The 27,609-nt window shown below is 41.2% G+C and overlaps 1 protein-coding gene across 1 annotated transcript in view; it reads left to right on the forward strand.

The window, feature by feature from the left end:
* LOC121294518 (leucine-rich repeat-containing protein 49-like) overlaps positions 1 to 27,609 on the forward strand; it is a 115,146-nt gene that overhangs the window by 17,563 nt on the left and 69,974 nt on the right. Inside the window, exons 3-4 of the mRNA XM_041218313.1 lie at positions 9,683 to 9,766; positions 24,769 to 24,938. Of these exons, the coding sequence (XP_041074247.1) occupies positions 9,683 to 9,766; positions 24,769 to 24,938 (254 nt within the window). The remainder of the gene's footprint in view (positions 1 to 9,682; positions 9,767 to 24,768; positions 24,939 to 27,609) is intronic.

Raw genomic sequence — 27,609 nt, forward strand, 5'->3', positions numbered from 1 at the left:
GCAAAGATACTATCATGAAGACCAAGGAGCTTTCAAAACAACTCTGGGATAAAGTTGTGTCACAGATCAGGGGAGGGGTACAAAAAGATTTCAGAGGCATTGAATATCTCTTGGAGCACAGTCAAGTCTATCATTAAGAAGTGGGAGGTGTACGGCACCACTCAGAAACTGAGCAGCTGAGTAAGAAGGGCATTGGTCAGAGAAGCCACCAAGATATCAATGACAACTCTAAAAGACCTACAGCATTCCCAGGCTGAGATGGGAGAAACTGTGCATGTGTCAACAGTAGCTGAGATACTACAGAAATCTGGCCTGTATGGAAGAGTGGCAAGAAGGAAGCCATTTCTGAAAAAAGCCCATGTAAAATCCAGCTTGGAATTTGCAAAAATTTGCATGTAGGAGACTCTGAAAAGATATAGCAAAAGATTCTGTGGTCTGATGAAACAAAAATTGAACTATTTGGCCTAAATCCAAAGTGTTATGTCTGGCGCAAACCCAACACAGCACATCACCCAGATAACACCATCCCTACTGTGAAGCATGGTGGTAGCAGCATCATGCTATGGGGATGTTTTTCATGGGCAGGGACTGGGAAGCTTGTCAGGGTGGATTGCAAAATGGATGGAGCTAAATACCGGCAAATCCTTGAGGAAAACCTGCTTCAGTCTGAAAAGACCTAAGATTGGGATGGAGATTCACCTTTTAGTAGGACAATGGCCCCAAACTCACAGCCAAATGACACTGGAGTGACTTAAAAACAAGAAAGTGAATGTACTAGAGTGGCCCAGTCAAAGCCCAGACTTGAATCTGATTGAGAATCTGTGGCAAGACTTGAAGATTGCTGTCCACCAGCGATCCCCATCCAACTTGACAGAGCTTGAACAATTTTGCCATGAAGAATGGACAAATATTGCACGATCCAGATGGGCAAACCTGGCAGAGGCTTAACCCAAAAGACTCACAGCTGTAATTGCTGCCAAAGGTGGTTCCACCAAGTATTGACTAAGGTGCATGAATACTTATCTAACCAAGACATTTCAGTTTTTTTTTTTTTCATTAACTGTTGTTTCACAATAAAAATTCTCTTGCCTCTTCAAAGTGTTGTGTAGGTTGTGTAAATCTAAGGAAAAAAACTCCCATTTAAATGCATCAAAATTTCAGGGTGTAACACAGTAAACTGTAAAAACGTCTAAGGGCAGTGAATACTTCCTATAGGTACTGTATCTGTTGTACAGCCACAAATATTTGAATTATAAGAATAATCTTGAATTTGGAATTTTTGTGATAAATATTTTTGCTCAAGACAGATTTCATAAACAAGTTCTACAGTAAGACAAATAGTGTATTGTAATTGTCCACTGTGTACATCCTGTCTCTCAAGTTCTGAAAGTAAACACAGATGTCTTTGAACAAATAAATCCTTCAAACTCTATGAAAACACCGGAAGAGCATCCTGCATGCACTGGATTTATGAAGAACGTAAGGTTGCGGATGCAACCCTGGTTCTCTGAAAGAGAAAATAGCCATCAACTAATGGGTATTGCCGTCAAGTGATAGGATTATGCTGAGCTTAATATAAAAGCTGTCTTTAGGACTCTGTAGCGCGACACCACTCCTGAAATAACTGCCACTTATACGCGTATTGTGACCTGGTAGAGGGATCTCTCGCGCTCTGAATAGTGGCAATAACTGCCGGTGACAGCACTAGAGCTGACAGGCGTTCCCGTTCAGGGGCCTGAGAGAGGAGATCCGCCTGCAGGGGGATCTGCCTCGGCTGGCCGTTCAGGAGTTGCACCAGGGTCGAAAACCAGGTCCTTCAGGGCCAACAAGGAGCTACCAGAAGCACTGTATCTTTCTCTACCCTGACCTTCTCTAGGAAGGTGGGGAGCAGTGGTATTGGTGGGAAGGCATATAGGGGACAAGCCAGCCACTCGTGGGCCAGGGCATCGACTCCTAAGGGACTATTGAGGTCTTTCATCGAGAACCAAAGAGGGCAGTGTGTAGACTCCCGCGAGGTGAAGAGATCTACAGCTGCTCTGCTGAACCACTCCCAGATGCATTCCACCGCCCTGGGGTGGAGATGCAGTTCCTAGGCCAGTGGCCCTCCTCTGGAGAGGAGATCCGCTGCATGGTTGAGTCGGCCTGGTAAGTGGACTGCTCGAAGAGAAGCAGCCGGGGATGCGACCACAGTAACAGCCGAACCGCCATGCAGTGAAGGCTGGGAGATCTCAGGCCGTCCTGGCGGTTGATATATGCCATGACCGTGGTGTTGTCTGACTGCACCAGCACGTGTTTTGAGTTCCAGGGCATTGATGTGGGCTAAGGCCCAAGGCCCTGTTCACACTCCCTGAGTCCCCACACCGTTCCAGACTGCGCCCCAGCCGTGGTTGGAGACATCTGTGGTGATTACTTCCCTCCGGTAGATGGGACCCATGGTTGGAGGTGATCCTCCACCAGCACAGGGTTCTCCAGCAGGACTGGCATATCACCAACCTGCGATGTCTGTCTCATTGCGGTTGAAGCGCAAACGAGTTGAACCAGGCTTGGAAAGGCCTTTGGTGGAGAAGTCCCAAAGGCAGGGTCTGTGGCACCATCCATCAACCCCAGCATGAGCTGACACAGCACCATGCTTACTGTCTCTCTCAACCTGAATAGGGAGAGGCAAGACTCTATTGCGGTAACTCTCTGAGTTGTTAATGTGGCCTTTATAGACACCGAGTCTAGGTGGAGGCCCTGAAAATCCGATTGCTGGCTTGGCGTGAGGCAGCACTTCTGCAGGTTCATCCTGAGACCGAACCACTGGCGGTGGTCTGTGACCAACGTCATATGTGCCAGGGCTTGCTCCTGTGACTGAACGCAGATGAGCCAGTCGTCTAGATAATTCATCAGTCGAATACCCTGAACCCGCAGGGGGGCCAGAATGGCGTCCATGCACTTGGAAAAGGTGCAAGGAGCAAGGGACAACCCAAGGGGAGTACGCAGTACTTGTAGAACCTGCCTTGAAATGCGAAGCAAAGGTATTTCTAGCGCCTGGGCCTGATGGGTATGTGAAAATACGCATCCTTCAGGTCCACAGTGGTAAACCAGTTGCCCTGGTTGAATGGCCTGGACGACATGGCAGGGTGTGAGCATCTTGAAACGTAACACCTGAAGGTGTTTGTTTAGAAGTCTCAGATCCAAGATAGGGTGGAACCCACGGTCCTTCTTGGCCACTAGGAAGTACTTTGAATAGCACCCCTCCCTGCAAGAGGAGGGATTTACTTCGCGAATGGCAAGCTTCAAGAGAAGCGGCAGGATTTCTGTGTTGAGAGCCGCTGTTGGAGCCGGTTCTTCACTGCCGTTACTATCACCCCCCGAAAGGTGCCAGTTGCCCCTCTTTGTAGGCCGACTGCTCTGCGGGGCAGGTGCTGCCAGGCGTGCTGTAAGAGCACGAGCGGGCCTGGGCGGAGGCTGTCGCCGCCTCAGGAGGGAAGCCCTAGCAGGCAAGGCAGGCTTCCATGGAAGTAGCTCGGCATACTGCCTTGATGCCTTCCTGGTCTTCAAAGTCCTCTGATAGAGTGATAGAGGCATCCCCGAGGGAGGACTTGTCCTGCTCCTGAACTCTAGACTGGGAAAGCCAAAGTTGCCGTCTGGTGACTACCAGCGCCACAAGGCATCGACCCTCCGATCTGGCCGTGGGTTGGGCCAGTCTGGGGACTGCCTCAGAGACCTAGTTCAGCTCTTGTCTGTGAGCTGCAGTGACCATATCAGGGAGCTCGTAAATAAGGATGGCCTGATAGACAGAGATCATGCTCGACACATTGGAAAGCCGGGCAGCTTGGTAGCAAGCGGCATATGCCTTCTTGAGGTGAGTCTCTGTTGTCCGACACTGTCTGTTAGGACAAAGTCAGGGAAAGGGTGCAGTGTCCTGTCCTGTACTAGCTTAACCGAGGAGAACCAGGAGCCCTGGGACTCCTTGTTTCTGGGCCATTCCACCCATAGACACTGGGCTTCTCGCTCAACCAAAATCTCAAATGCTGACCCTGGAGATACTTCCGGTTCCTGTTACAGCTTGTCCACCGAGTTGCAAGAAGGTCCCTCCTGCACAAACTTGTCATCACCAGATGCCTGCAGAGAGAGGATGTCTTCTTCATAGTCTGAGATGGCCTCAGGCTCAAGCTCAGGCTCAGACTCAGACTCAGGCTCAACAGTCGGAATGGGTGGCCGGGGAACCAGCGCAGCCCGGGTGCCAGGGGCCGACAACATACTCATCATGAGTGACTGTTGTTCCATCACCACCTCCATAAAATGACCAATCTGGTCCGTGAGGGCCGAGATCCCACTAGGCTGTTTGTCCCTAGGGGACCTGGGGCATGCATGCTTCCGCATGGGAGGTGAACGCTCCTTAGGAAGGAAGCGCCGAAGCTGCCCCACACTCCTTGTAGGTGAGCGAAAGTGTCGCCTGAGAGATGGAGAGGGTGACCTGGATAGCTGCAGGTGGGCAGGAGATGATGCTGTACCACCTGAAGGGGGAACAGACTCAGAATGAGATCCCATGCTGGAAGGAGATCTCAGCCCCACTGCCCTGTTGGCTCTAGCCTTTAGGACCCGCCTCTGGAACTTCCCGCAGATAGCACAGAATGCGCTGTTCTGGACCCAGGCATGAAACACAGAATTCATGCGGGTCCTCTGGGGACATTTTCCGGTTACAAGAGCCGCATTCATGGAAATCCGACATAGTGCACAGCACTTGCCCGGGTTGCACAGTGGGTACAAATGTGCACAGGGCACAGGAGCGGGTATGTGCACGGGGTGCACGATAAGTTCATGAGCACAGAACAGTTGTGTACCGATGAGTGCATGGGGTGCTCGGAATGTGGGGGTGTGCGGGCACCGATATGCACAGAGAGCACACAAGCCACAGGTGCGCGGATATACGTACCGTCACGGATGTTCATGGGGCACAGGTGTGCATGGGCACGGATGTGCATGGGGTGCACGGATGAGCACTGTATGCATGGGGTGCAGAGGCACGGATGGGCACGGGGTGCACGGGTGTGCACGGCACGGATGTGCCTTGTATGCACAGGGTGCACAGGCATGGGTGTGCACGGGCACGGGTGTGCACGGGCACGGGTGTGCACGGGCACGGGAGTGCACGGGGTGCACGGGCAAGGGTGCACACGGGTGCGCATGTCACTGCGAGGATTGTGGTGAGACACACTTGGGGAATAATCCCTCCGAAAACCCAATTACAATTAAGATGGGGAGATCTAAGCCAACATCTGTGCAGCTGGTGTCTGGAGCAGGCTATGGTTTAATAAAGTCCGCTGCTGAGTGTCTAGCTGGCTATGATCTACAAAGAACACTGCTGTAGTGTTCCGTCTGGCCCAGGGCCAACACACATGCACCTTGTGTTTCTCTCTGAAAGAAAGAAAAGCAAATGTTAGTACAAGTAATAAAATATACAGGTAATAGTAATAAGCTCTCAAAGTAATAAATAGTAATAGTAAGCGAGACAGACTCAGAGACAGCAAGCTGAAAAGAGCGAGAACGCTCGAATAAGCAACTCAGCCGAGTGCTTATGGGGCAGTGCCAGCCAGCACGACGAAAATGAAAGCTAAAGGCAGGCGCAAATTCAACCAAGCCCGGTGAATTGTGGTCCGCGCTCAGCGAATGTAACTTTTTATTTTTTAAAAATCAGAGTGTTGTAGAAGAACAAATAGATTACACTCAATCCCGATCAGCAGCTGAAAGCAAAAGAGGCTGGGGTTCCTACGCTCTGCATAGTCATTCAGCACCCGAGGGGCGGGGCGCTGATGTCAGAGCTACGGAGGCCTAAAGGCAGTTTTTATATTAAGCTCAGCATAATCCTATCACCTGACGGTGATACCCATTAGTTGGTGGCTATTTTTGAATTGAAAGAGTACTTCATAATTCTAAGTTGCTATTGTTGCCTAATAATTGTGTTGTTTGTATCAGTAGCCTCCTACTGTAGTTTGAATATACAGTGGTGCCCAAATGTATTGACACATTTCTAAAGCATCATGCTTTAAATCATGTTGATGTTGTTACCAATTAAGAAATGTGGATATGTATATACTGTATGTGAGCAATCTTCTCAACTCAAAGTAGTTTTGAATAACTAGGGGGTGCAGTTCATAAAACTGTAAGGAGCGTTTTAAAGAATTATTTTTTTAAAGACTGTTTTTAAACATCCTCTTATAGTAGGTTAAGCAATGGTTTGAAAAATGAGAATAGACCAATACATTCTTTATAAAACTGTTTCAGAAACTTTTTTTATGAAGCTTGCAATCATTCTCTGTGGCTCTTATTGCAATTACTCAAATACTGTATTTCTACCTGAGTTCAGAAGCTGATCACCAGTTCTAGCTGTGGGCTGTAGATAATGGGCTAGTCTGTCTTTATATAAGTAAAAGCCATTTAATGACCAGTTACTTTCAGATCACAAGTTCCTTTTCTTTCTCCTTTTCAATACACTACTGTGCACTAGATGGTGCTGGTCCTGACCATTTTAAAACCAGTAGCACTGTAGGTTTTAATGTTTCCATTCCGACTTGAGTTAAATTTTGATTTCTGACTTTACTACAAAGCAGCCCCTGCTGACTGCTTCCATATTGTCTTTGTTACCCAGCTTTTTTTTTAATAAGATAGCAAGCATTGTTCAACGTGTTTAACAGATTTGGTCAATTTCATTTAATACCTAACAACATAACACATGTTAAAGGGAATAACTTGGTAAGTATCTGCATATTGTAGTTGAAGCACACTGGAAAGGAAGCAGTGTGTATTAGGGTATTTTACATGAGCAGATGGTATGTTGTTTATTTCTTATACCTCATCAGTTGGTGATTAATTGCAACCTATAGCGGTATCCCACACACTGTAACCATAACAGAACAACTTACACAAACACAAGCAGTTAAACAGTTACTCTTCTGGCTATTATTGCAACTTTTAAATGCGGAAAGGAAACAAACTCCAGGCTGAATAAACTCCTGAGGTGTAAATAACTGAGGCCTTTTTTATAAGAGGAAGTGAATTTACTAGGCAAACATTTTGGAGTCTATAAAACCTCCAGGAAGTGTACCAAAAGCAGCAGTAGGAAGTAGAGCATTTCATTGCAGCTTCAGCCTGGTTCTCTCAGCTGGCTGAAAGTCATGTGCATAATTTGGATAATTGAAAGTAACCTTTGTATCACCATGTGACAGAAATACAATGATTCTTGGTTGTAAATCTCCCTCCCGAACTCTGAAGGAGCTAAGCAGCGAGAACAAAGTTCCTTGGATGGACTGGTCTGACAGTTCTTTCCCAGGGTTCAAGGGAAGTTGGCCAGCCAGTAAGGGGGCGAGACTCCATTGCAATAACGCATTGACCTGGAAGGGAAACGACGTGGCAGCCGCAGATTGGAGAGGCGGTTGCATTCATTTACCAAGGGGTCATGTGTGACAGCATAAAAGGGGACAGAGAATCATAATCTGTTCCTTCTCATTCTCATCAGGTTAGAGGCAGTGATATGGAAACGGTTTTAATTGAACTTTACAAGACCATTGTCTGGACCAGTCTGGACCTCTTAATCCTGTGGCAAGCCTTAAGATCATTTAAAATTTCAGTTAGTCATTCTTTTTTTTTATGAATTTAAAATCTTCATTAAAATCTTTCACATGTATTTAAAAGAGGCAATGATTTACTCTAGGTCCAAGTGGAGTTAGATTTAAATCTGCTTTGTAGGTATATTTATAGTTTGATTTTCAATATTTAAAACAGCAACACTGTTTTATCCAGTTTAAATTATTTGTAATGTTTTAATTTGAATTATAATAAAGCAATGCTATCACCTGACCAATAACATTTTATCACTCAGTTAAGGCTACGATTTTAGCACGTTAATTTTTAGTACATTTCACAGATGAGGTGCGGCAAAAAACCCAAGAATTCACAAAACGGTCACCAAATAATGTAGCTTTAGCTACATCAGCTTATGCAAGAGCTTTTGGTAGTACACCAATAATATAAAGACTAATGATTTTGACTGCTGATAAGTTTAAATGTTACTTTAGAATACACAACTTACAGTACATACTTCAGTCTTAATTTCTGGTTGGAGTAGAGGGTCTTTTTTGGAAATCGTAGCCTTATTCACAGTATGTAATTGCAGGTTGAAATTGGTTGTGAGTGTAATGTCATAATCAGTTATTTTGTAATTAAGTTTAGAATTTAGTCCAGCAGTGTTCAAACTTATGCGCTGGAGCTCACTTCTTCTTAGAATTTAGGTGTGTGCCCCGGAACAGCACAATCCGGCTATTATATGCTAACGCTTCTGCACGAAACCAGGCTGATGCCTCACTTCATTGATTTGTGAATCAGAATGTGACACAGCTAGTGGTTGCTAAAGAAATATACTAATACAAAAATTAAAAATTAACACATTTTTGAATTTCAATGCATTTTCAAACGGCCTATGATAGGAACAGTCACTGTCAGTGTCAGACTCCACCCCCAGTCTGTATAAGCTTGAGTATGGCTTGACATTTCAAACTGGATGTGAACAAAACAATGGGGAAGTGGTTAAAATCGAGACTGAGCTAACCACTTTCTGTGGCTTCAGATCCCTTGCACTAACTTGCTTACCATCTGATCCCTGCCAGGCTTGGGATTGTGGTCTTCTCCACATGCTCAATTACAGACCTTACAGAACTGTATTTCTGACCAACTTGTTTATTCTACAAGATCCTCCCTCTCAGTGCATTCCAAGCCTTTCTTGTTGCCTTAGTTTCTCAGCCTTTTTAAAGTATTTTTTTTTCACTGTGATTGCCCCACTGACCACACTGCTAATTAAGATATATTTTAAAGGATCACTAAGAAAGGGGAAGACCACTTTCTACTCACATGTACTGCTTGTCGTAGTGTCGTTCCTGAGAATCAGGATGTCTATTCTATCAACAGTTCTTATTGCCTTTTTAAAATTTTCTTTTTAGATTTCAAAATGCAGGATTAGTCCTGACCTCAGTAACATGAACTATAATGACAAAAAGGTACAGCGTTTTACAATATCGCCCATCTTCTATTGTTTTTACTTAACTATCTTAATCTCTAATCATTTTACCCCTTTTTTTCTCCCAATTTGAAATGGCCGGCCACTGCAATCCCTGTATTGATTCTGGAGAACTGAAACTCAAGTTTTTGTTTGCATCTTTTCACTCAATTAACCAAAGTAGTGGATCTTACCAAGCTAGTGAACCCTAAATCGATGCCCAGTAAGGGTTGGTGTGGTTCTGTTAGGCAGACCAACCCAGTCATTTGTACTCCCTTTCCCGCAGGTGTATACATATGAATGATTTGAATGAGCAAGCACCAGATCTCATTATCCCCTGCACTCTATATGGTTGATGTCTACCTAAATCCAATAGACTAACCTTAATTCAATAATGCTGGTTATATAACAAATACAATGTATAGAAAAGAAAGCACATTTAAACCTATATTTAACTACTGAATTCAAAGAAATACTTTTCTTAGATCAAGCTCTGGTTCAGGAATTTGGAACAGTGTCTTTCTTTTATTGGATTTGAATGAATCCAAGATATATGCAAGATATGAATGCAAGATCCAGTAATATAAAATAATTAGTCAATCTCGTATTTGAAATCTGTTCTTACACATCTCAAATTCTGCCCGTTAGGACGAAGAACGCCACATGGCATCAGTCGTAGCAAGGAAGGAGGAAGAGAAGAAGAAGGAGGGACACAAGCAAGCCATTCAAAAGGTACTGTATATTTCTCAATACTGTCATGCTTATTTTCACAAAACAGTTTCCTAATGTAGCTAGGACTCAACAGCAGCTAGGACTGTGTTATGTTCAAATGGTATACCCAAATACTCACTCTCTTCTTCAACCCTACTTCTTAGAAATTGGCCCAAAATTAATGATGCACAACGTTGCAACATTTAAATGCGCTGTGTCAGATCTCCAAAATGAGCTACTGGTAGCACAGATTAACAGACTAATCTGAAAAATAATACCTCCCGTCCAAATGGGCTACCTCAGTTCAACAATAGGAAGGTCATTTGGAGAGGGAAAACCTGTGTTTTAAATCAAATGTACAGGTTTTAAACCACTAAAGCCTGGGAAGCTCATCTGGAGTGTTGACTAAGTGTCTTGACTTTGTATTATATTATTATATGACAGTACAACAGGCTGGCGAGTGTAAATAAACACAAAATAAAAGGGCACAAGGGCGAAAATAAAGATATTTAAACACAAATAACAAAACAAAAAGCAAAACTTACAAAAATAAAGGTTTCCAGGCTGGGCGATGCCTTCACTGGACAACCCAACCCCAACCCCAACCCCAACCCCAACCCCAACCCCAACCCCAACCTGCTTCCTCAGCTCCCTCCTCTCCCTAATGGGAAGCTGAGGCCTCCTTTTATGTCAGGTGGCTGGGTGCTGATTGATCGTTAATTAACTAAATAACTAATCAACCCGAGCCACCTGAACACAATAAACCCAGGCAGGTAGTGGAATTTAACCCCATCCCTGCCAATTTATAAAGGGCAGAGCTCTGCTCTGCCACAGACGGATAAAACCAAATATACATAATGAAAAGGATAACTTAATGAACCAAGTTTATTATACAACAAATACAATTAATTAATTTCATCCTTGGAAAATGAAAAAGGATACTGAAGACCCCCCCCCCGCCCCCCACCCCTATTCCCCCCCCCCGCGCCCCCCCCCCCCAGTACTCTCCTTCTGTTACTGGGTTGTTCAGGGAGGTTAAGAGCCTGCACTCTCCGTTTGAAGAAATACGTTATGACTGCTTTCATAATGCTCTTTCCTATCGGCTGCTTTCTGACTTTTAATTTGTGCCCAAATAAGACCAATGTGAAATTTGACTTATTTGTGGACCCTTTTAGAGCAGGGGCAGCTGTTCTGCCACTTCATAAATCAAATTTCACTGAAATGGATGCAGCAGTGTTTATTTAGAATATTAGAACATTATTATTTAAAAAAAAAAAAAAAAAAAATACATTTATAGGGCACTAAAATATGATTTAATGTGGATCACGGAACACACCTGCCAAAAACACAACCTTTTTGTTACACGTCACGCGTGAGGTTTCAAAAGGGAAACAGTTCTCGGCCTATATGTCTGGCCTACAACTTTGTGAGAAATAAATAAATAAATAAATAAATAAATAATTGGTGAATATGTGCGTGTACGGGGTTGCACAACCTGTAGGGGCATCAGGTGCATGCCTTTCCAGGGAAAAGAGTGCCGTATTTCACTCCTGGGTGTAATTTGTACGAGTCAAAAGAGAGGACCTCACCGGGAAATCCGTTCACCAAAAAAGTTTCTCACTTTCTCGACAGTGATTATCTGGAGGATGACTTAGTTGAATATAGCATGTGATTTAGAAGCATGCATCAGATGAGGTACCTTCAGTACACATAATTTTTTTCATTAAGGTTTTATAGGAAACCACCATGAACACAAGGGAGATTAAAAATAATTAAGGGAGATTAAAAATAATTAAATAAGGTTTAAAATAAATAGTTCTTATTGTGTGGAGACAATGCATTGGGGGCATTAGGACCCAGTAATGGTTACTGGAGTCCGAACCAAATACAGGTTAATTCAATTAACTAATTAATTATGTTAAAAGGAGTGTGTGTGTGTGTGTGTGTGTGTGTGTGTGTGTGTGTGTGTGTGTGTGTGTGTGTGTGTGTGTGTGTGTTTTTGTGTGTTTTTGTGTTTTTGTGTTATTTTTGTGTTTTTTTTTGTTTGTTTGTTGTGGGTGATAGTAGGAGTTTGGTTTGGAGAGTTGGAGAGCAAGCAGATTATAGTTACACTGGAAAAATGAACTATTAGAAAAGGTATTTGGGATTACGATTTGGATTATGAATTGGTTTTGACGACGAGGGAACAGGCTTAGCCTGCCTCGTTATTAGTTAGAGAAAGAATTGTTTATCAAGGGCCCAAGAACCGGTTAGGTTTTGTTTTGTTTATTTTTCTTTTTAAAATTGTAAACAATAAACACACGCTTATTGAAGGAAAAAGTGTGACTGCAGGATAATATATATATATATATATATATATATATATATATATATATATATCTATATATATATATATCTATATATATATCAAATCGGGTTTTATAAGGCAAGTTTTTTTTAATGAAAATAAGGTTTGAAGAATGCAACTCGTCTTGTCAAGGCTGTTGCGAAAGTATGTATTGAGTACCGTATACAGTAATAAAAATGGATTAAAGCAGCTGCAATGACCATGTGGAAAAGAGTGGATTAAAAAGGGATCAAGTATCACAGATATTACGAAGAAGTTATGGTGCAATTTTTATGATCATGGTTATCAGAAAGCTGTTTGAGCCAGCAATTATCGTGCTGCTGAAAATTTGTGTCCCCTAAAACAACACAGGCAGGGACACAACAACTGCTATTGAACGCCCACTCAGAGGAAATTGTTATGTGGATTATGGGTTGTCTGTTTCTTAATTTCCTTACTTACCTAATGAGTAAGTAAGTTGCTGTATTTCAGTTACATTACTGTTGTTGACAGAAACGTACGGTCATATCTGCATTCGCTTTTAAAATTATATAGAGACTAATTATTGTGTGTGCATCATCAGGATACAAAACATGTAAATAGTTGTTATGGCATTACCATACTGGAATATAATCCTGTATTTCTGGATGACAAACAACTATCCAAACTTTACTGCATCAGAAAATTCACACCACTGAAATAATGACATGTTTATTTTTCCATATTCATTTCTGAAGTTGTCTCATCTGCTTTATATAATGTCATCTTATCAATCCTCATGTCTACTGTACATTATTGTAATGTTTGTAATGTATTGTCTTTGAAAAGGGTCTTTGGGTCTTTGATATTTTCAGAGGTTGTCGCCATGTGTGTTTTACTTTCTTACAAAACTTCCGGTTTTATTCTGGCCAGAACGATTTTTGATTGGGTGTGGCAGTACACCACACAAAATCCATCATATCTTTGTTGTTTTATTAATATTTTTTAACTGCATAAAAAAAAACCTTTTTTTATTATTTCTATTGATGAAATCTATACAGAAATGTATTGGTGTGTTTGACCTGTAAATGAGCTCCACCTACAATTTGCCTAGGCATATAATTAAGGCTTGACATGCCTTAAACTGCATGGCTAATACACGGGCGGAGCATACATCTGCTGAAGAGCAGGTATTGCTATGGAAGGCAATCTAGGCTATAGGGGTCAAAAAAAAATTAAGAACATGTTTGAAATATGCTTAGAACATGCTCTAAATCAAATTACTTCACATACAAACAGGAAATTAAACCACTATGTCAATGCACTATCTGTGCTATCATTTCTGAGTGAGAAACTTCAACTTTCAATTTTTAAAATCTTAATAAAAATATATATTGTTTCCATCTGTTTATGGTGAACAAGATATTACTGATTTAAATACGTCTAGGGATTCACACGCATTACACCGTAGCATATTTATTATATTATTATTATTATTATTATTATTATTATTATTATTATTATTATTATTATTGATGATGTTTGATTAGTAATAATATATATTTATTGAGATTTAGGCAACTTAGAGTATGCAGTAATTATAATAACAATACTATATCAATTTCATAAATTTTTTGCTAGAAAAACAAGGCAAAGTTTATTGCAAATTCCAAAAGTTCAAATTTTAAATCAGTAAAATCTGCCAGACCTTCACTAGATTGCAGAAATCTGACTGCAGAAATCTAATGTTTTATAAGCTTACTGGCCTCTCTGACCTTGTGGGTGAGAATCATCTTGTATCTTACACAGCACTCAATAATATGTTTTATATAACCTACAGTACAGGAAATTATATTGTGTTAATCAAATACAAATAAGCAATACTTTGCATGCATTTTATTTTTCTCAAATATGGGTTGAAATGTCTTGCATGCTACTTTTATACTCTCTTTCAACATTGGCCTTGAGCCATCAGCCCAGAGGCTAAGGACATAAGAACACAAGAAAGTTTACAAACGAGAGGAGGCCATTCGGCCCATCTTACTCGTTTGGTTGTTAGTAGCTTCAAGCAACTTCTTGAAGGATCCCAGGACCTCAAGTGGATGTTACTAGAGTGGAGTGTTCTCTGGGTGGCCTGCATGTTAAAGCAGAGCTATCTTATTGTCACTGACAGGTTTCTTTTTCATAAGCAGTGCAAACTATTTTACAGGAGTAAGATACACAGTGAGAGAGAGACAGTGTAGTTTACCCATGGATTATCTGGAAGTGGTCTTTTCTAAGTGGGGTAATCGATGCCATCAGTTTGAGAGGGCTGAGGTTCATTTTCTCTCTGTGCAGTTTTTTCCATGTCGTATTTAACAGCTTTAGCCAAAAAATGAAAACAAGAATGACCTAATCCTTTCAAACATTTTAATTTACACCACCTCCATCACTCGTATAAAGCTAGGCAGGCTTTATAAATCCATGCAAATATGTATTGGTATTGCTTTTATTGATGAAATGTGTTTTAAAAGTCTTAAATAGTAATTGTATGAATTATTTAATTATTCTTCACCATATCCTAATCATTTAACCAGTCCTCCCTGTAAAAAAAAAAAAAAAAAAAAAAAAAAAAAAAAAAAAAAAAAGAAAAAAAAAGACATTTGTTCTATTAGGTATGTCTTTCTGATTTATTTCTTATGTCCACTTGGGGCAGAGTTGTTGCAGGAGGTCAGGTTAGTGGTTACACTCGGGTGTACCAGCTGTATTTAGAGAGAAGACATGTTGAGAGATAAACAACCAGGATGTGATAACTCAAATGGGAAATGATATACAAAATGATTCTAAACGACAAGAAGAATGCATTAGTTAAGGTAAATATTTCAGATCTGTATAACATTGCTGGTTGAGAATACCCAGTACACTGCAGAACTGCATATGTTTAACTGTTTAGCAACCATGGATAACATAAGTAGGCCTCCCTGTACAAGAAGTAATAATTTTAGTAATAACATTTTAAATTTAGATTAGAAACCTCAGAACTTTCATCCACCGATCAGGAAACTCCATTGCACATCTCCCTTTAAATAGAAATGTTAGTGCACATTTAGATAGATGAAACATCTGAAAAATAGTGATAACCTCCTAGGATATGAACCCTGGTCTGAGTTGACAAGGTGATTGTGCTGCATTGGTCAGACAAGTTTGCAAACTGTTTAAACCATGCTAATTTCTAAACCACTCCACTCTACATTGTTGGAGTTTCCCACATTCCCATCCCTGAGGCTGGAGGGGTTGTTTGAGGATAATGTCACACATCACTCCTTTGCAATGATCTCAGCTGCATTTTGACCAGTCTGCCTTTGTAATGTGAATGCTGAGTGTGGTCGATTTCAAAGAAACAGCTCTCTTCAGTTGCCTTTCTTCACAGACTGAACTCATTGATAAAGTGTAGGTCTTAATTCGACTGCAGTTACATTAACATCACAAAACAGTGTTGAACAGACATGTGCAATCAGACATCATCCTCTATAGAACTGTCTCTGCATTGATTCCAGTGGGACAAAATAGAAGTAGTAATTCACTGTTTTAATTTCTTACTTTAATTCTGGATTAAAACACATAATAAAAGACCAGCTTCAAACTTAAATTATACTTCAGTTTGATACTGCAACATGAGTAGAAGATCTTTCAGATACAGTTACAGCATTATGTCACAGTTTGAGTGCATTTTTGTGCTTCTGCACTGCAGTGTCCTGATGTAGATGCACATTTCTTTGGGTAAAGGCGATTGATGTATTTATAAAATTAATTAACCAACTCTAGAACATTCATTCTGTGTTCATTGGTTTTGTTCCAAAAGTGACATCCTGTTTCTCTGCCTGAATACGAGCCGTTGGAAAATTATGTTCTAGTGTGGTCAAAAGTTCACTTCGATATTTGCATAAAACATTTAGAACCCCAACCAGGACTAACCACTAGCTAAATTCATCTAGTTTAGTACCCCCCTATTGAAACAACCCCGTTTAAACTCACTGTAACTGTGAGATGTTAAAATAGTGCTTTGTCCTGTAGGTTATACTGGCCCATTGAAAAGATCTGGACCCCTCTATAACCACAACAAAAACACTTCAAAACTAAACTAAATGAGGTGCTTTGCACCCAGTTCAAGAATTTACCACACAATTTTTTCCTGTCTTTCCTGTGAGGCTTTCCTGGTTTCTGCTGTAGTGCAATGTACATTGTGACACAAGGGCGCAAGATACCTGCAGCACAGCAGTCAGAACATGTGAATAGCTGTAACCGGCAAGCAGAGATTTCATGGATTGTGTGCAGTTGGAATTGCACACATTTATCATTTTCCTGTTGTTTGTTTAGGTTTCTAGCCTTTATTTTCACTTGGGTGACATTTATTTATCCAACTACAACACTGTATATTCACTCCCTGTGCAAAATGATGTCAGATCCCACCTGACACCATCCTTATAAGAACATAAGAACATAAGAAAGTTTACAAACGAGAGGAGGCCATTCGGCCCATCTTGTTCGTTTGGTTGTTAGTAGCTTATTGATCCCAAAATCTCATCAAGCAGCTTCTTGAAGGATCCCAGGGTGTCAGCTTCAATAACATTACTGGGGAGTTGATTCCAGACCCTCACAATTCTCTGTTAAAAACGTGTCTCCTATTTTCTGTTCTGAATGCCCCTTTTTCTAAACTCCATTTGTGACCCCTGGTCCTTGTTTCTTTTTTCATGCTGAAAAAGTCCCTCGGGTCGACACTGTCAATACCTTTTAGAATTTTGAATGCTTGAATTAGGTCGCTACGTAGTCTTCTTTGTTCAAGACTGAACAGATTCAATTCTTTTAGCCTGTCTGCATATGACATGCCTTTTAAGCCCGGAATAATTCTGGTCGCTCTTCTTTGCACTCTTTCTAGAGCAGCAATATCTTTTTTATAGCGAGGTGACCAGAACTGCACACAATATTCAAGATGAGGTCTTACAAGTGCATTATACAGTTTTAACATTACTTCCCTTGATTTAAATTCAACTCTTTTCACAATGTATCCGAGCATCTTGTTAGCCTTTTTTATAGCTTCCCCACATTGTCTAGATGAAGACATTTCTGAGTCAACAAAAACTCCTAGGTCTTTTTCATAGATTCATTCTCCAATTTCAATATCTCCCATATGATATTTATAATGTACATTTTTATTTCCTGCGTGCAGTACCTTACACTTTTCTCTATTAAATGTCATTTGCCATGTGTCTGCCCAGTTCTGAATCTTGTCTAGATCATTTTGAATGACCTTTGCTGCTGCAACAGTGTTTGCCACTCCTCCTACTTTTGTGTCATCTGCAAATTTAACAAGTTTGCTTACTATACCAGAATCTAAATCATTAATGTAGATTAGGAATAGCAGAGGACCTAATACTGATCCCTGTGGTACACCGCTGGTTACCACACTCCATTCTGAGGTTTTTCCTCTAATCAGTACTTTCTGTTTTCTACATGTTAACCACTCCCTAATCCATGTACATGTGTTTCCTTGAATCCCAACTGCGTTCAGTTTGAGAATTAATCTTTTGTGCAGGACTTTGTCAAAAGCTTTCTGGAAATCTAAATAAACCATGTCATATGCTTTGCAATTATCCATTATCGATGTTGCATCCTCAAAAAAATCAAGCAAGTTAGTTAGGCACGATCTCCCTTTCCTAAAACCATGTTGACTGTCTCCCAGTACCCTGTTACCATATAGGTAATTTTCCATTTTGGATCTTATTATAGTTTCCATAAGTTTGCATATAATAGAAGTCAGGCTTACTGGTCTGTAGTTACCTGGTTCAGTTTTGTTTCCCTTTTTGTGGATCGGTATTACGTTTGCAATTTTCCAGTCTGTCGGTACCACCCCTGTGTCAAGAGACTGCTGCATGATCTTGGTTAGCGGTTTGTAAATTACTTCTTTCATTTCTTTGAGTACTACTGGGAGGATCTCATCCGGCCCAGGGGATTTGTTTATTTTAAGAGCTCCTAGTCCCTTTAACACTTCTGCCTCAGTTATGCTAAAGTTATTTAAAACTGGATAGGAACTGGATGACATGTGGGGCATGTTGTCAGTATCTTCCTTTGTAAAAACTTGCTATTTTTTTTTCTTCCTCTACGATTTTGCCATTTGTATCTCTTAAACATTTAATCTCCTCTTTGAATGTTCTCTTGCTGTTGTAATATTGGAAAAACATTTTGGAATTGGTTTTAGCTCCCTTAGCAATGTTTATTTCTATTTCTCTCTTGGCCTTTCTAACTTCCTTTTTGACTTGCGTTTGCAGTTCTGTGTACTCTTTCTGCGTACTTTCTTTTTGGTCCTTTTTTAATGCTCTGTAAAGTGCCTTTTTTCACTGAATATTTTTTTTAATTGATCTATTAAACCATTTTGGCAATTTAGTTTTACATTTAGATTTGTCTACTTTAGGGATGTAATTGTTTTGCGCCTCTAGTACTACATTTTTGAAGAACAACCTTCTTCTGTGGGTGTTTTCTCTATTTTACTCCAATCTACTTCTGTTAGTCTCTGTTTCATACCTTCATAGTTTGCTTTTCTAAAATTGTAAACCTTAGTTTTAGTCATTACTTTTGGGGTTTTAAAAAACAATTCAAATGAGACCATGTTGTGGTCTGAGTTTGCCAGTGGTTCTCTGACCTCTGTTTTAGTTATTCTATCTTCGTTATTTGAAAAGACTAAATCAAAGCATGCCTCCCCTCTAGTCGGTGCCTTGACAAATTGTGTTAGGAAGCAGTCATTTGTCATTTCCACCATTTCTATTTCATCCTTTGTGCTACCCACCGGGTTTTCCCATTTTATTTGGGGGAAGTTGAAATCCCCCATTAGTATGGCTTCTCCTTTGCTACACGCATTTCTAATGTCATTGTATAACAGATTATTGTGCTCACTGTTTGAATCTGGCGGTCTATAGCATGCTCCTATTATTATGCCCTTTGAATTTTTGTCTGTTATTCTGACCCATATTGATTCGGTTTTATTTTCTTTGTCCAGGTTTAACACCTGGGCTTCAAGACTGTTTCTTATGTATAGCGCTACCCCTCCTCCTCTTCTGTCCTGCCTGTCTTTCCTATACAGTGTATACCCACAAATATTATATTCGTCCCCATCACTCTCAGATAACCACGTTTCTGTAACACCTATCACATCATAGTTACCTGTTAGTGCAGTAGCTTCAAGTTCTAGAATTTTGTTTCTGATACTTCTAGCATTTAGATAAATACATTTAATGGTTGTCTTACCTGAGTTGTTGTTCTTGTTTTGATGCGGTCTCCCTTCTGTTTTTTTGTTGATTTCTCCCCCCTTCCTTTCTAGTTTAAATGCTTCCGAACCTGCTCGAGGATCTTTTCTCCGAGTAGACTAGTTCCCTTGTTATTTAAATGCAGTCCATCCCGTCTATACAGATAGTCCTCGTTGTAGAATGTGGTCCAATGATCAAGATAGGTGAAGCCTTCCTATGTGCATCACGTCTTCAGCCATTCGTTTTGATTAATTATTTCCAGCTGTCCATATGGTCCTTTGCAAGGTGCGGGTAGTATACCAGAAAATACCACAGTTTTGTTTTTCTCTTTTAATTTCCTTCCTAGCTCTCTGAATTTGTTTTGCAGGGATTTTGGTCTGTCTCTTCCAATGTTGTTTGTACCGATGTGGACGACTACTACCGGGTCGTCTCCTGTTCGTTCTAGGAGCCTGTCCACGTTTTCAGTGATGTGCTTGACTGAGGCTCCCGGAAGGCAGCACACTGTTGTAGTAAGGGGGTCCAAACTGCGAATTGAACTTGCTGTGTTTCTCAATATGGAGTCCCCAACAATCATGACCTCCCTTCTTTTTGCTGTCTGGTCACCACTGTCAATAGGGTCCTGGATGTTGTTCCTTTCATTCTCTTGTTGTTGGTTCTGCTCATCAAAATTCTGAAGTGACTCAAATCTGTTGGTTGTTTTGATTTCTGGTGGTTGTGTTTGACGAAGTTTCTTTTTTTCCCTGCTTCTGCCTACCTGAACCCAGCTGTTCTGACCTTCTATCTCCCTGGTGGCTTTCAGTCTGTTAGGGGTGATGCAGACTTCCATGAATTGTGGGTGTGCCAGTTCCTCAAGATCCTGTTGCTGTCTCACTTCTTCCAGCTCCATTTCTAGCATACTTACTAGTTTATGCAAATCCTGGATCGCGCGGCACTTTACGCACACTTGGTTTAGCTCCGCTGGGTTTTCTCGGATTTCCCACATCAAGCAGGTGTCACAGATTATTGGCTTGAAGACCATGTTGAGGTTTTTTTTTTTGAAGTTTAGTTTCTTCTGCAGCTGTCAACCTGCTTTCAAACTGCTTCGAAACTGCTCTGTACTTTTCCACGCCTGTACTTCTCCCACTCGCTGTCGCTGGAAAGACTGCCTCGTTTAACCCCTTATAAAAGTTTCCCATAATAAAAGCATAGCAAAGTGTAATAAAGTATAGTTAAAACATAGAACATTGTAAACCCCAGCAAGGTACTGTATGGTAAAGCATATTAAACAATTACCTTGCAATTTTATTAGGGCACCTAAAATGACATTTTGATCATAGTGAGAGGTTTATGTTGCTGTGACAGAAATTGTGTTGGCTAAATAGCAAAAGGATAGGCAATGCAATTTGAGTATTTGTTTCATTCTGTTAACCAGAAATGTTATTATGTTTTATTAAGTTTATTTTTTATTTTTATTGTAGTACTGTGTAGAGACTATGAAAGCAGCGATCCAGGCTCTTCTCTGAGCTCCCTTACACATTCAGTAAATCCCGAAGTGCAGAGAGGGATTAGATTATTTTCATGTAACCCCATCCCAACTGGTCTCGGTTGAGGACATGAGAAATGGAATGCTCTGCAGAACATTAGGGGATACAATTATGAACTCCAAATCGTCTCTCTCTCTCTCTCTCTCTCTCTCTCTCTCTCTCTCTCTCTCTCTCTCTCTGGGCTACTTGAGTATTTTGGAACACAAAAATAAAGAGAAAGTGTCTGTAATGAGAACTGATGGCCCTGACATTATTTACACAAGTCCAGTTCCTAGATTATGACATTGTGGAGTGTTAATCTAGACAGGCTATGGGAATTAATTATGCTCAGTTCCCAAGCTTGCATTACTCAGAGTTTGGTTACCTTAAAGGAAGCCTTTGGTATCTGTTAAATTCAGCCCCAAACTCTATTAATCCTGTTATCTATTGTCTTAGACCGGAACCTTATGGTCAGTCACACACTAGATGGCCCCTTGTCCTTCTCTTTGTATCAGTGCCAGGGTTTTGGAAAAGATTCAAGCTAAATAGGTAGGGATTGCATACCACAGAATAATCAAATGCCACAAAGATTAAACTGAATTAAAGAGAAAAATGGAATTTCTTACTATTGTTTGAAAAGGCTTATAGAACAAGTACAGTACAGTATAGTATAATTAACTTTCTGGTTTTGCAGTGCCAAAGTTAACCAGTAGGGGTCATGTTGTTTGTGTATTTGGTGTGTTTCTTTTTTTTGGTTTGCTGTGATTCTGAAGGATTGTGCTGTAGGATGTGAGTAGCTTCCCTTATCAAATTGTCCCATAGTAAAAGCATAGCAAAGTGTAATAGCATAGTGAAACCAATATAAAGCTTATGTCAGCATTGTAAAGCCCAGAGAGCTATGGTAAAGCATGTTAAGAAAAACATGGCAACCCATTTTGTAACTGCATAGTATCACCATGGGGGAAAAGCATGAGAACACTGTGAAGTGGTTTGCTAAGGGTAACTATACTTTGAGTTTCTAATTCCTTATACTACCGGAATTTAATACAGAACTGTGTTTAGCTTTAGCCTGGTTGCTAGGCAGCAATGGGTAGCTCCTCTGCTCATGTGATTATGATCTTCGTGCGGTGAAGTGATAATGTTTTTGTTGTTTTAAAAGAAAGTATGAATTAGACCATATGATCTTGCAAATTTGCTATGTTGGCATATAGACAAACACATGTATACGAGTTAGGTAACATTTTGGGATGTTGTGAGATGTTTGCATTTGAAGTTGACTAAACCCCACAGTTGTTTTCATTTATTTATATGTCCAAATATCTCTGTTCACATTTCTATCTGTTTTTTTTATCTTCTAGAAGTTCTCTTTGCAAATAACTACTTTGTGTATTTTCCTCCTGGGAAGTTAAGCAGGTAAAAGCTTTGGGAAGATGTTATCTAACTTTGACAAAGTTGTAATGGTATAATAACAAACAACTCCTAGCTGGGCACACGCCTGGAGTTAAATGGCCAAGAGCTTCGGAGTACAGTAAAAGCAGCTATGTCTTAGTTGGTGTTTATCTTGGCAAAAGCTGAGTCCAATATCAGCAAGTTTTAACACCTACTCTCATGTAATGGAAATCACTAGATATTCTGCCATTGTGTGCTTTACAGTTATGGCTAAAACTGGTAACATTAAATTTGCACAGTAATTTAGCAGTTTTTTCATGGTTATACAATGCATTTACCATATCTATCTGGTCTTTACCATGCTTACCTATGCTTTACCATGCTTTCACTATGCTTTTACTATGGGAACCTTATTACTGGAGCAGTGTCTGAGGGCTGAGTAATCAGGGTTCCATGGAATTCAGTGGATCTCCTGCAGTTTGATTGATTTTGCAATGAATCACAAAAGTGTTTTCCAGATCTTTGATGCACAATCACAATTTCAAAACAGACCATCCTTTGGGTAGATTGAAAAATAAAGATCCTGCTGCAAATACATTTAGTAGAAAATTCTGGTAGAATAAATAAAAATGTTCTACTTACTGTTGCTGCCAATTTACTGCCCTCTAGTATAATGACTCTCTAGTGCCCTGGAGCAGTCTAGAGGTACCAAAACATGCACCAGATACTTGTTGTACATAAATATTTATTTTTATTTTCAGATCTTTTAAAAGCTGTAGTGTGTCATGATAAATTGTATGAAAACGAGTGATTTGATTGGTTGTGATGATGTATAATACCATACAAAGATAAATTGTCCGGATTTAGCACTATATACAATATAGAGCATCAAATACACCGTATCTCTCGGATGTTGCTGATTTGAACATTCAGATTGAGCCACAGTTGATGCAGCTTCATGCCATGAGAGAGAGCTGTCTAACTTCAAATAAGGTAATATGCTGTGTTCGTGGGAACAACGATAGGGAGACCCATGAGTTAACAAGACATCCATAAACAGCTGTGTATAATGGTGTAATGCTGTGAAAAGACATGTGGAGAGCAGCTATTACTGCCAGACTGGGCAAGGCTAAGAAAATCACTGTGATGGTGAGGAGAACTGAACTGAACTATCAATCAAGCAGGTACGCTCTGTGAAGAATGCAGTCAAATACTGCGTGAGACATGCTGCAATCTTGTAAAGGGATTACCCCAACCACCTTTAACAGCTGGAGTGTCTTTGCAAGTGCCAGCTTCCTTTTATACTCTTTGTCTGATCTGGCTTATGTTACATATGTCTGTGGCATGCAACTAGAAATAGAGTGAATTCTGAGCTCCAGGCCATCAACACACGAAAAAAAAGGATGTGAAAGGCTTTTTTTATTCCTAACAGTGTGATTTATTGATAATACTGTCTGGTCATTCGGGGGTTAAGACTGTTATTCTCCATGGTACCTTAATGAGACGGGACCCCTGGAGGTGTGGGCACCACGCTGAATGTGCTTAAAGAGTATAATTACAGTAACAGATAGATTACAATAACAAACACACCCTCCAGCTCCAGACCTAAATATTTGCCGACAATGCATTCCTCCAGATACAATAGGAGACCCGAGAGCACCGTTGCGGCAGCCAAAACTTTGGTTTACCAGTTTATTGTTTACTCAGTGGCTCTTGCATTCCTGAGGGAGACATTCTGTCTTAAATTCACATTTGTTAGCTGCCAGCCAGTCTGCTATGCCTTCTCGATTCCATAGTGCCCCTATAGGTCTGTCTTGGAAAGAATTGCAGTATATTGGTCTGTTTTCCAGCTGGTTTCCCCTGTTCTTACATTGTGGTTCAGTGGTCCAGAGTTATCATACTCTGGTGTCTGTCACATGTACTGTCAAAGCCTCTATTTCAGGTAGTGACTTCTTCAGCACAAAACGTTGTTCTTTGATTTTCTTACTTAAGCTTCATTATCAGTGTTGTCCAGTAAAAACAAGTAAGTCCATAAGATGTCCCCGGGGTAGTTACCCTTTCACTGTTGCATTGTGTTAATGTCTGTCCACGTCAATGATACAGACCACAGGCTTTGACAGTGTAATTTTCTTTCAATAAAGTTCCATAAAGGTGGGGTCCAGCAGAAAGAAACCATTTCACTGCCACATTGTTTCAACCTCTGGATCAGTTTTACATCTTCATTTTACTTTATCCTTACAAACAATTTGATATCAGATTCCCTTTTCATTTCTCACCTGGGAATTTTTTTTGTTTTTCACAAAAAATCAAATTTCCAAGTCTTTGTATGAATGAAAAACAATTTGATATCAATGACTATTGTTGGCTCCTTTAAAATCAGTCTATGAAAGTTTGAGTATAAAGCAAAATTTTAGTCCTACAAAACAACTTAAAGCTATATAAATAGGGCAGTTGTTTTAAAATATGTCTAAATCATGATGCATATGCTTGTATCTTCATTGAATTTGAACTATATCTCAGGTCCCAGTGTCTGTGTGTCTGTCTGTGCAGGAGAAGCGGCGGCTTGCAATTCGGAATGCAGCTTCACAGTGGGAGACTCTAATTCAGAAGCGCAGCAGCATTGGAAAGAGCTTTCTGGAGCTCCCTGCTCAGAATGGCAGTAAGGAGCAGGTCAGTCCTGTCAACGGGACTCCCACTGAACTCTTCACAGAGGAGCCCAGGTAACACACTGCAGACACTCACAACCATGTTGTTAACATCACGCTAGCAAGGCAACGTTTCCCAATGTTATAAAAAACGTTGTGATTAATCACGGTAAACCATGGGAAATGCTGTAATTAAGTATAGGAAATGCTTGCTATAACCAAATATGATACTATTAGTACTTTATGATAAAAAAGCTCCATTCCAGTCAATTTTTCTTTTATAAAAGTTGGCAGTATACATTTGCATAGTACTGTTGCAGTTTTTCCATTCTTTTTCCATGGTCTACGGTATCTACTATGTCTCTCAGTGGTTTACAAGGCATGCCTGTGATTTACCCTGCTTCCACTATGCTTTATTAAATTTTTACTATGGCAAACTTTTCTAAAGGTTGTCTGTAACAACAACAAAAAAATATCCTGAGTCTTGCACAGGATTCCCAAACTTCTGTAAGGTTCGAGTTCTTCTTAAAATAATCAGACATTCTTCTTTGGGTAAGTTCAATCAAAAAAGCTTTATTCAGGAACCAGTAGATCAAAAGTAGTACAGGATACAGCAGCAACAGCAGTGGAACTGCAAGTAAACTCACAGGTCTCAAAAGATGGGATATGGGTAACAGAACTGCAAGTAAACTTGCAGGTGGAACCCGAGCAATGAGAGACTTGTTATAAGCATTAATATACTCGTCAATTGCCTGCCCAGTGGGAGTGGAACTACACCTAGAGGGAGTGGAAACCCCCTACTTCCACCAATGAATAGTTTTAACCCCCCTTCATAGCAGGTATGTTAGTAGGCTTTCCATGACACGACACTAAAAGTATAGCATGCCACTTTTAGCACAGGTTTGTGGTTTAGAACTAGTGTGACAGGTATGACTAAGTGGTGACGTCAGGCCAGATGCAGGAAGAAAACAGAGTTAGTACTGCAGGCCAAAAGACACTGAGGAGCCGTTTATTTTGAAAAGAACAAAAATAAATAAAATATTTTAACAAAAACATGCTGCTCATAGAGCAAAAATGAGTCACGAGCACTAAACAATGCGATTAGGCTGGGCAGTAGCCTTCATTTTTACCTTCCTCTCTCGCTCTCGTTCACTCCTCTGAACACCCACCCAGAGGGCAGAAAGCTGCAGGCTTTTATACAGGTGACCATCTCCCAGTTGGCAATAAATGAATCACTTAATTAATATGGAGGTGGCCACCTTCTGCACCAGGATTTTAATTGTGACTGGGATTTCCCATCCACTACAAAACAAAAAACACCCACGCCTCTTTTATTTTTAATAAAAAAATAACAAAACACACAGAATTAGCCGTCATTTAAATACATAATAAATCATTCTAATAATAATACAAAACAAATATACTTTATAAGAGCAGGGCGAGCCCAGGCGACCATGCAGCGACGTCCAGACATGCAGCCTGGGTGTCTGGGAGCCAACCCCCAGGCACCGGGCTATGGCACAGGGGTGATGGTTGGTGCTGTGGTGGATGTGGTTCTCCCCCCCCCCCCCCTTTTTTTTTTCTTCGTAGCTAGCAACTCCCTCTTCTGGGGCTCATTCTCTTCTGCTGCAAAAATTGCTGCGTGGGAAGCTGGTCTCCTGACCCCACCCCCCCACCTTTCTTCATGGCTAGCAACTCCCCTTTGTGGGGCTCAGGCTACTGTATTCCCTTCTGCAATGAAGGACTGGCAGCGACCCCAGGCGAAGCAGAGCTGGCAGCAACCCCAGACGATGTGGAGCAGCAGGCAACCCCAGACGATGCGGACGTGGCGTCCTTGGGCGGTGCAAGGCAGACATTCCGTGAAAGCAGCAGGGGCTCCTCCCCTTCTGGCTGCGAAGGCAGCAGGGGCGTCTCCCCTTCTGGCTGCGAAGGCGGCAGGGGTTCCTCCCCTTCTGGCTGCGAAGGCGGCAGGGCCTCCTTCCCTCCTTCTGTGAGGGGCAGTTAGCTGGGAAATGCCCTCACTCCCCACAGATGCAGCAACAGTACTATACGCCCATGTTCTGGAGGAGGGCTTCCCAACCAACCTCCTCCTATGGTTGTAACCTTGGTTCCAAATCCTTTTCCTGAGGTGGGGAGCGGTAGTAGTCAGGCGACACGTGCCTGGCCTTGCCAACTTCAAAGCACCACTCCTTCCTCCTCAAGAAAGTTAGGTAGACATCCACTGGGGCAGACACATGATGGGGCTTGTGACCAGCCTTGCACTGTGACAGGGTGCTCGTGTCACGTGTGTGGGTAGCCACTGCTTAAGCAATACAGAGAGACATGGGAGGTGGAGTTGAAACGCCAGCACAGGCACGCAGGATTTATTAATACAAAAGTAAATAAATAAAGGGGTCATGTGATGTTACAAGCAATGGTAATGCACAGAGAACACATACAGCAAGCTGTACAAAAGGCAAAATAAAACACAGTACAAAAACTACAAATAAAAGGTGCCACACAGGGTAAGTGCTAGCCTTATAAACGAGGCATGCCGCTCCAAGAACCGGCTACATTACTTGGGATCACTATCCCATAAACTAACCTACTTATGAGCCGGTATTCATACGACGACTCCTGCTGCTTCATACGGCCTTGGCTGGGCATTGCCTTCACAAGCACCGATTGCAGCTTCAGGTTTGTGTAGCTGTCGTTTCTGCAGAGCGGACGCTCTCCTCCCAAATATATGCAGCTCCCCTCTGTAGCA

This window comes from Polyodon spathula, chromosome 19 (genome assembly GCF_017654505.1).
Source record: "Polyodon spathula isolate WHYD16114869_AA chromosome 19, ASM1765450v1, whole genome shotgun sequence".
NCBI classification, from domain to species: Eukaryota; Metazoa; Chordata; class Actinopteri; order Acipenseriformes; family Polyodontidae; genus Polyodon; species Polyodon spathula.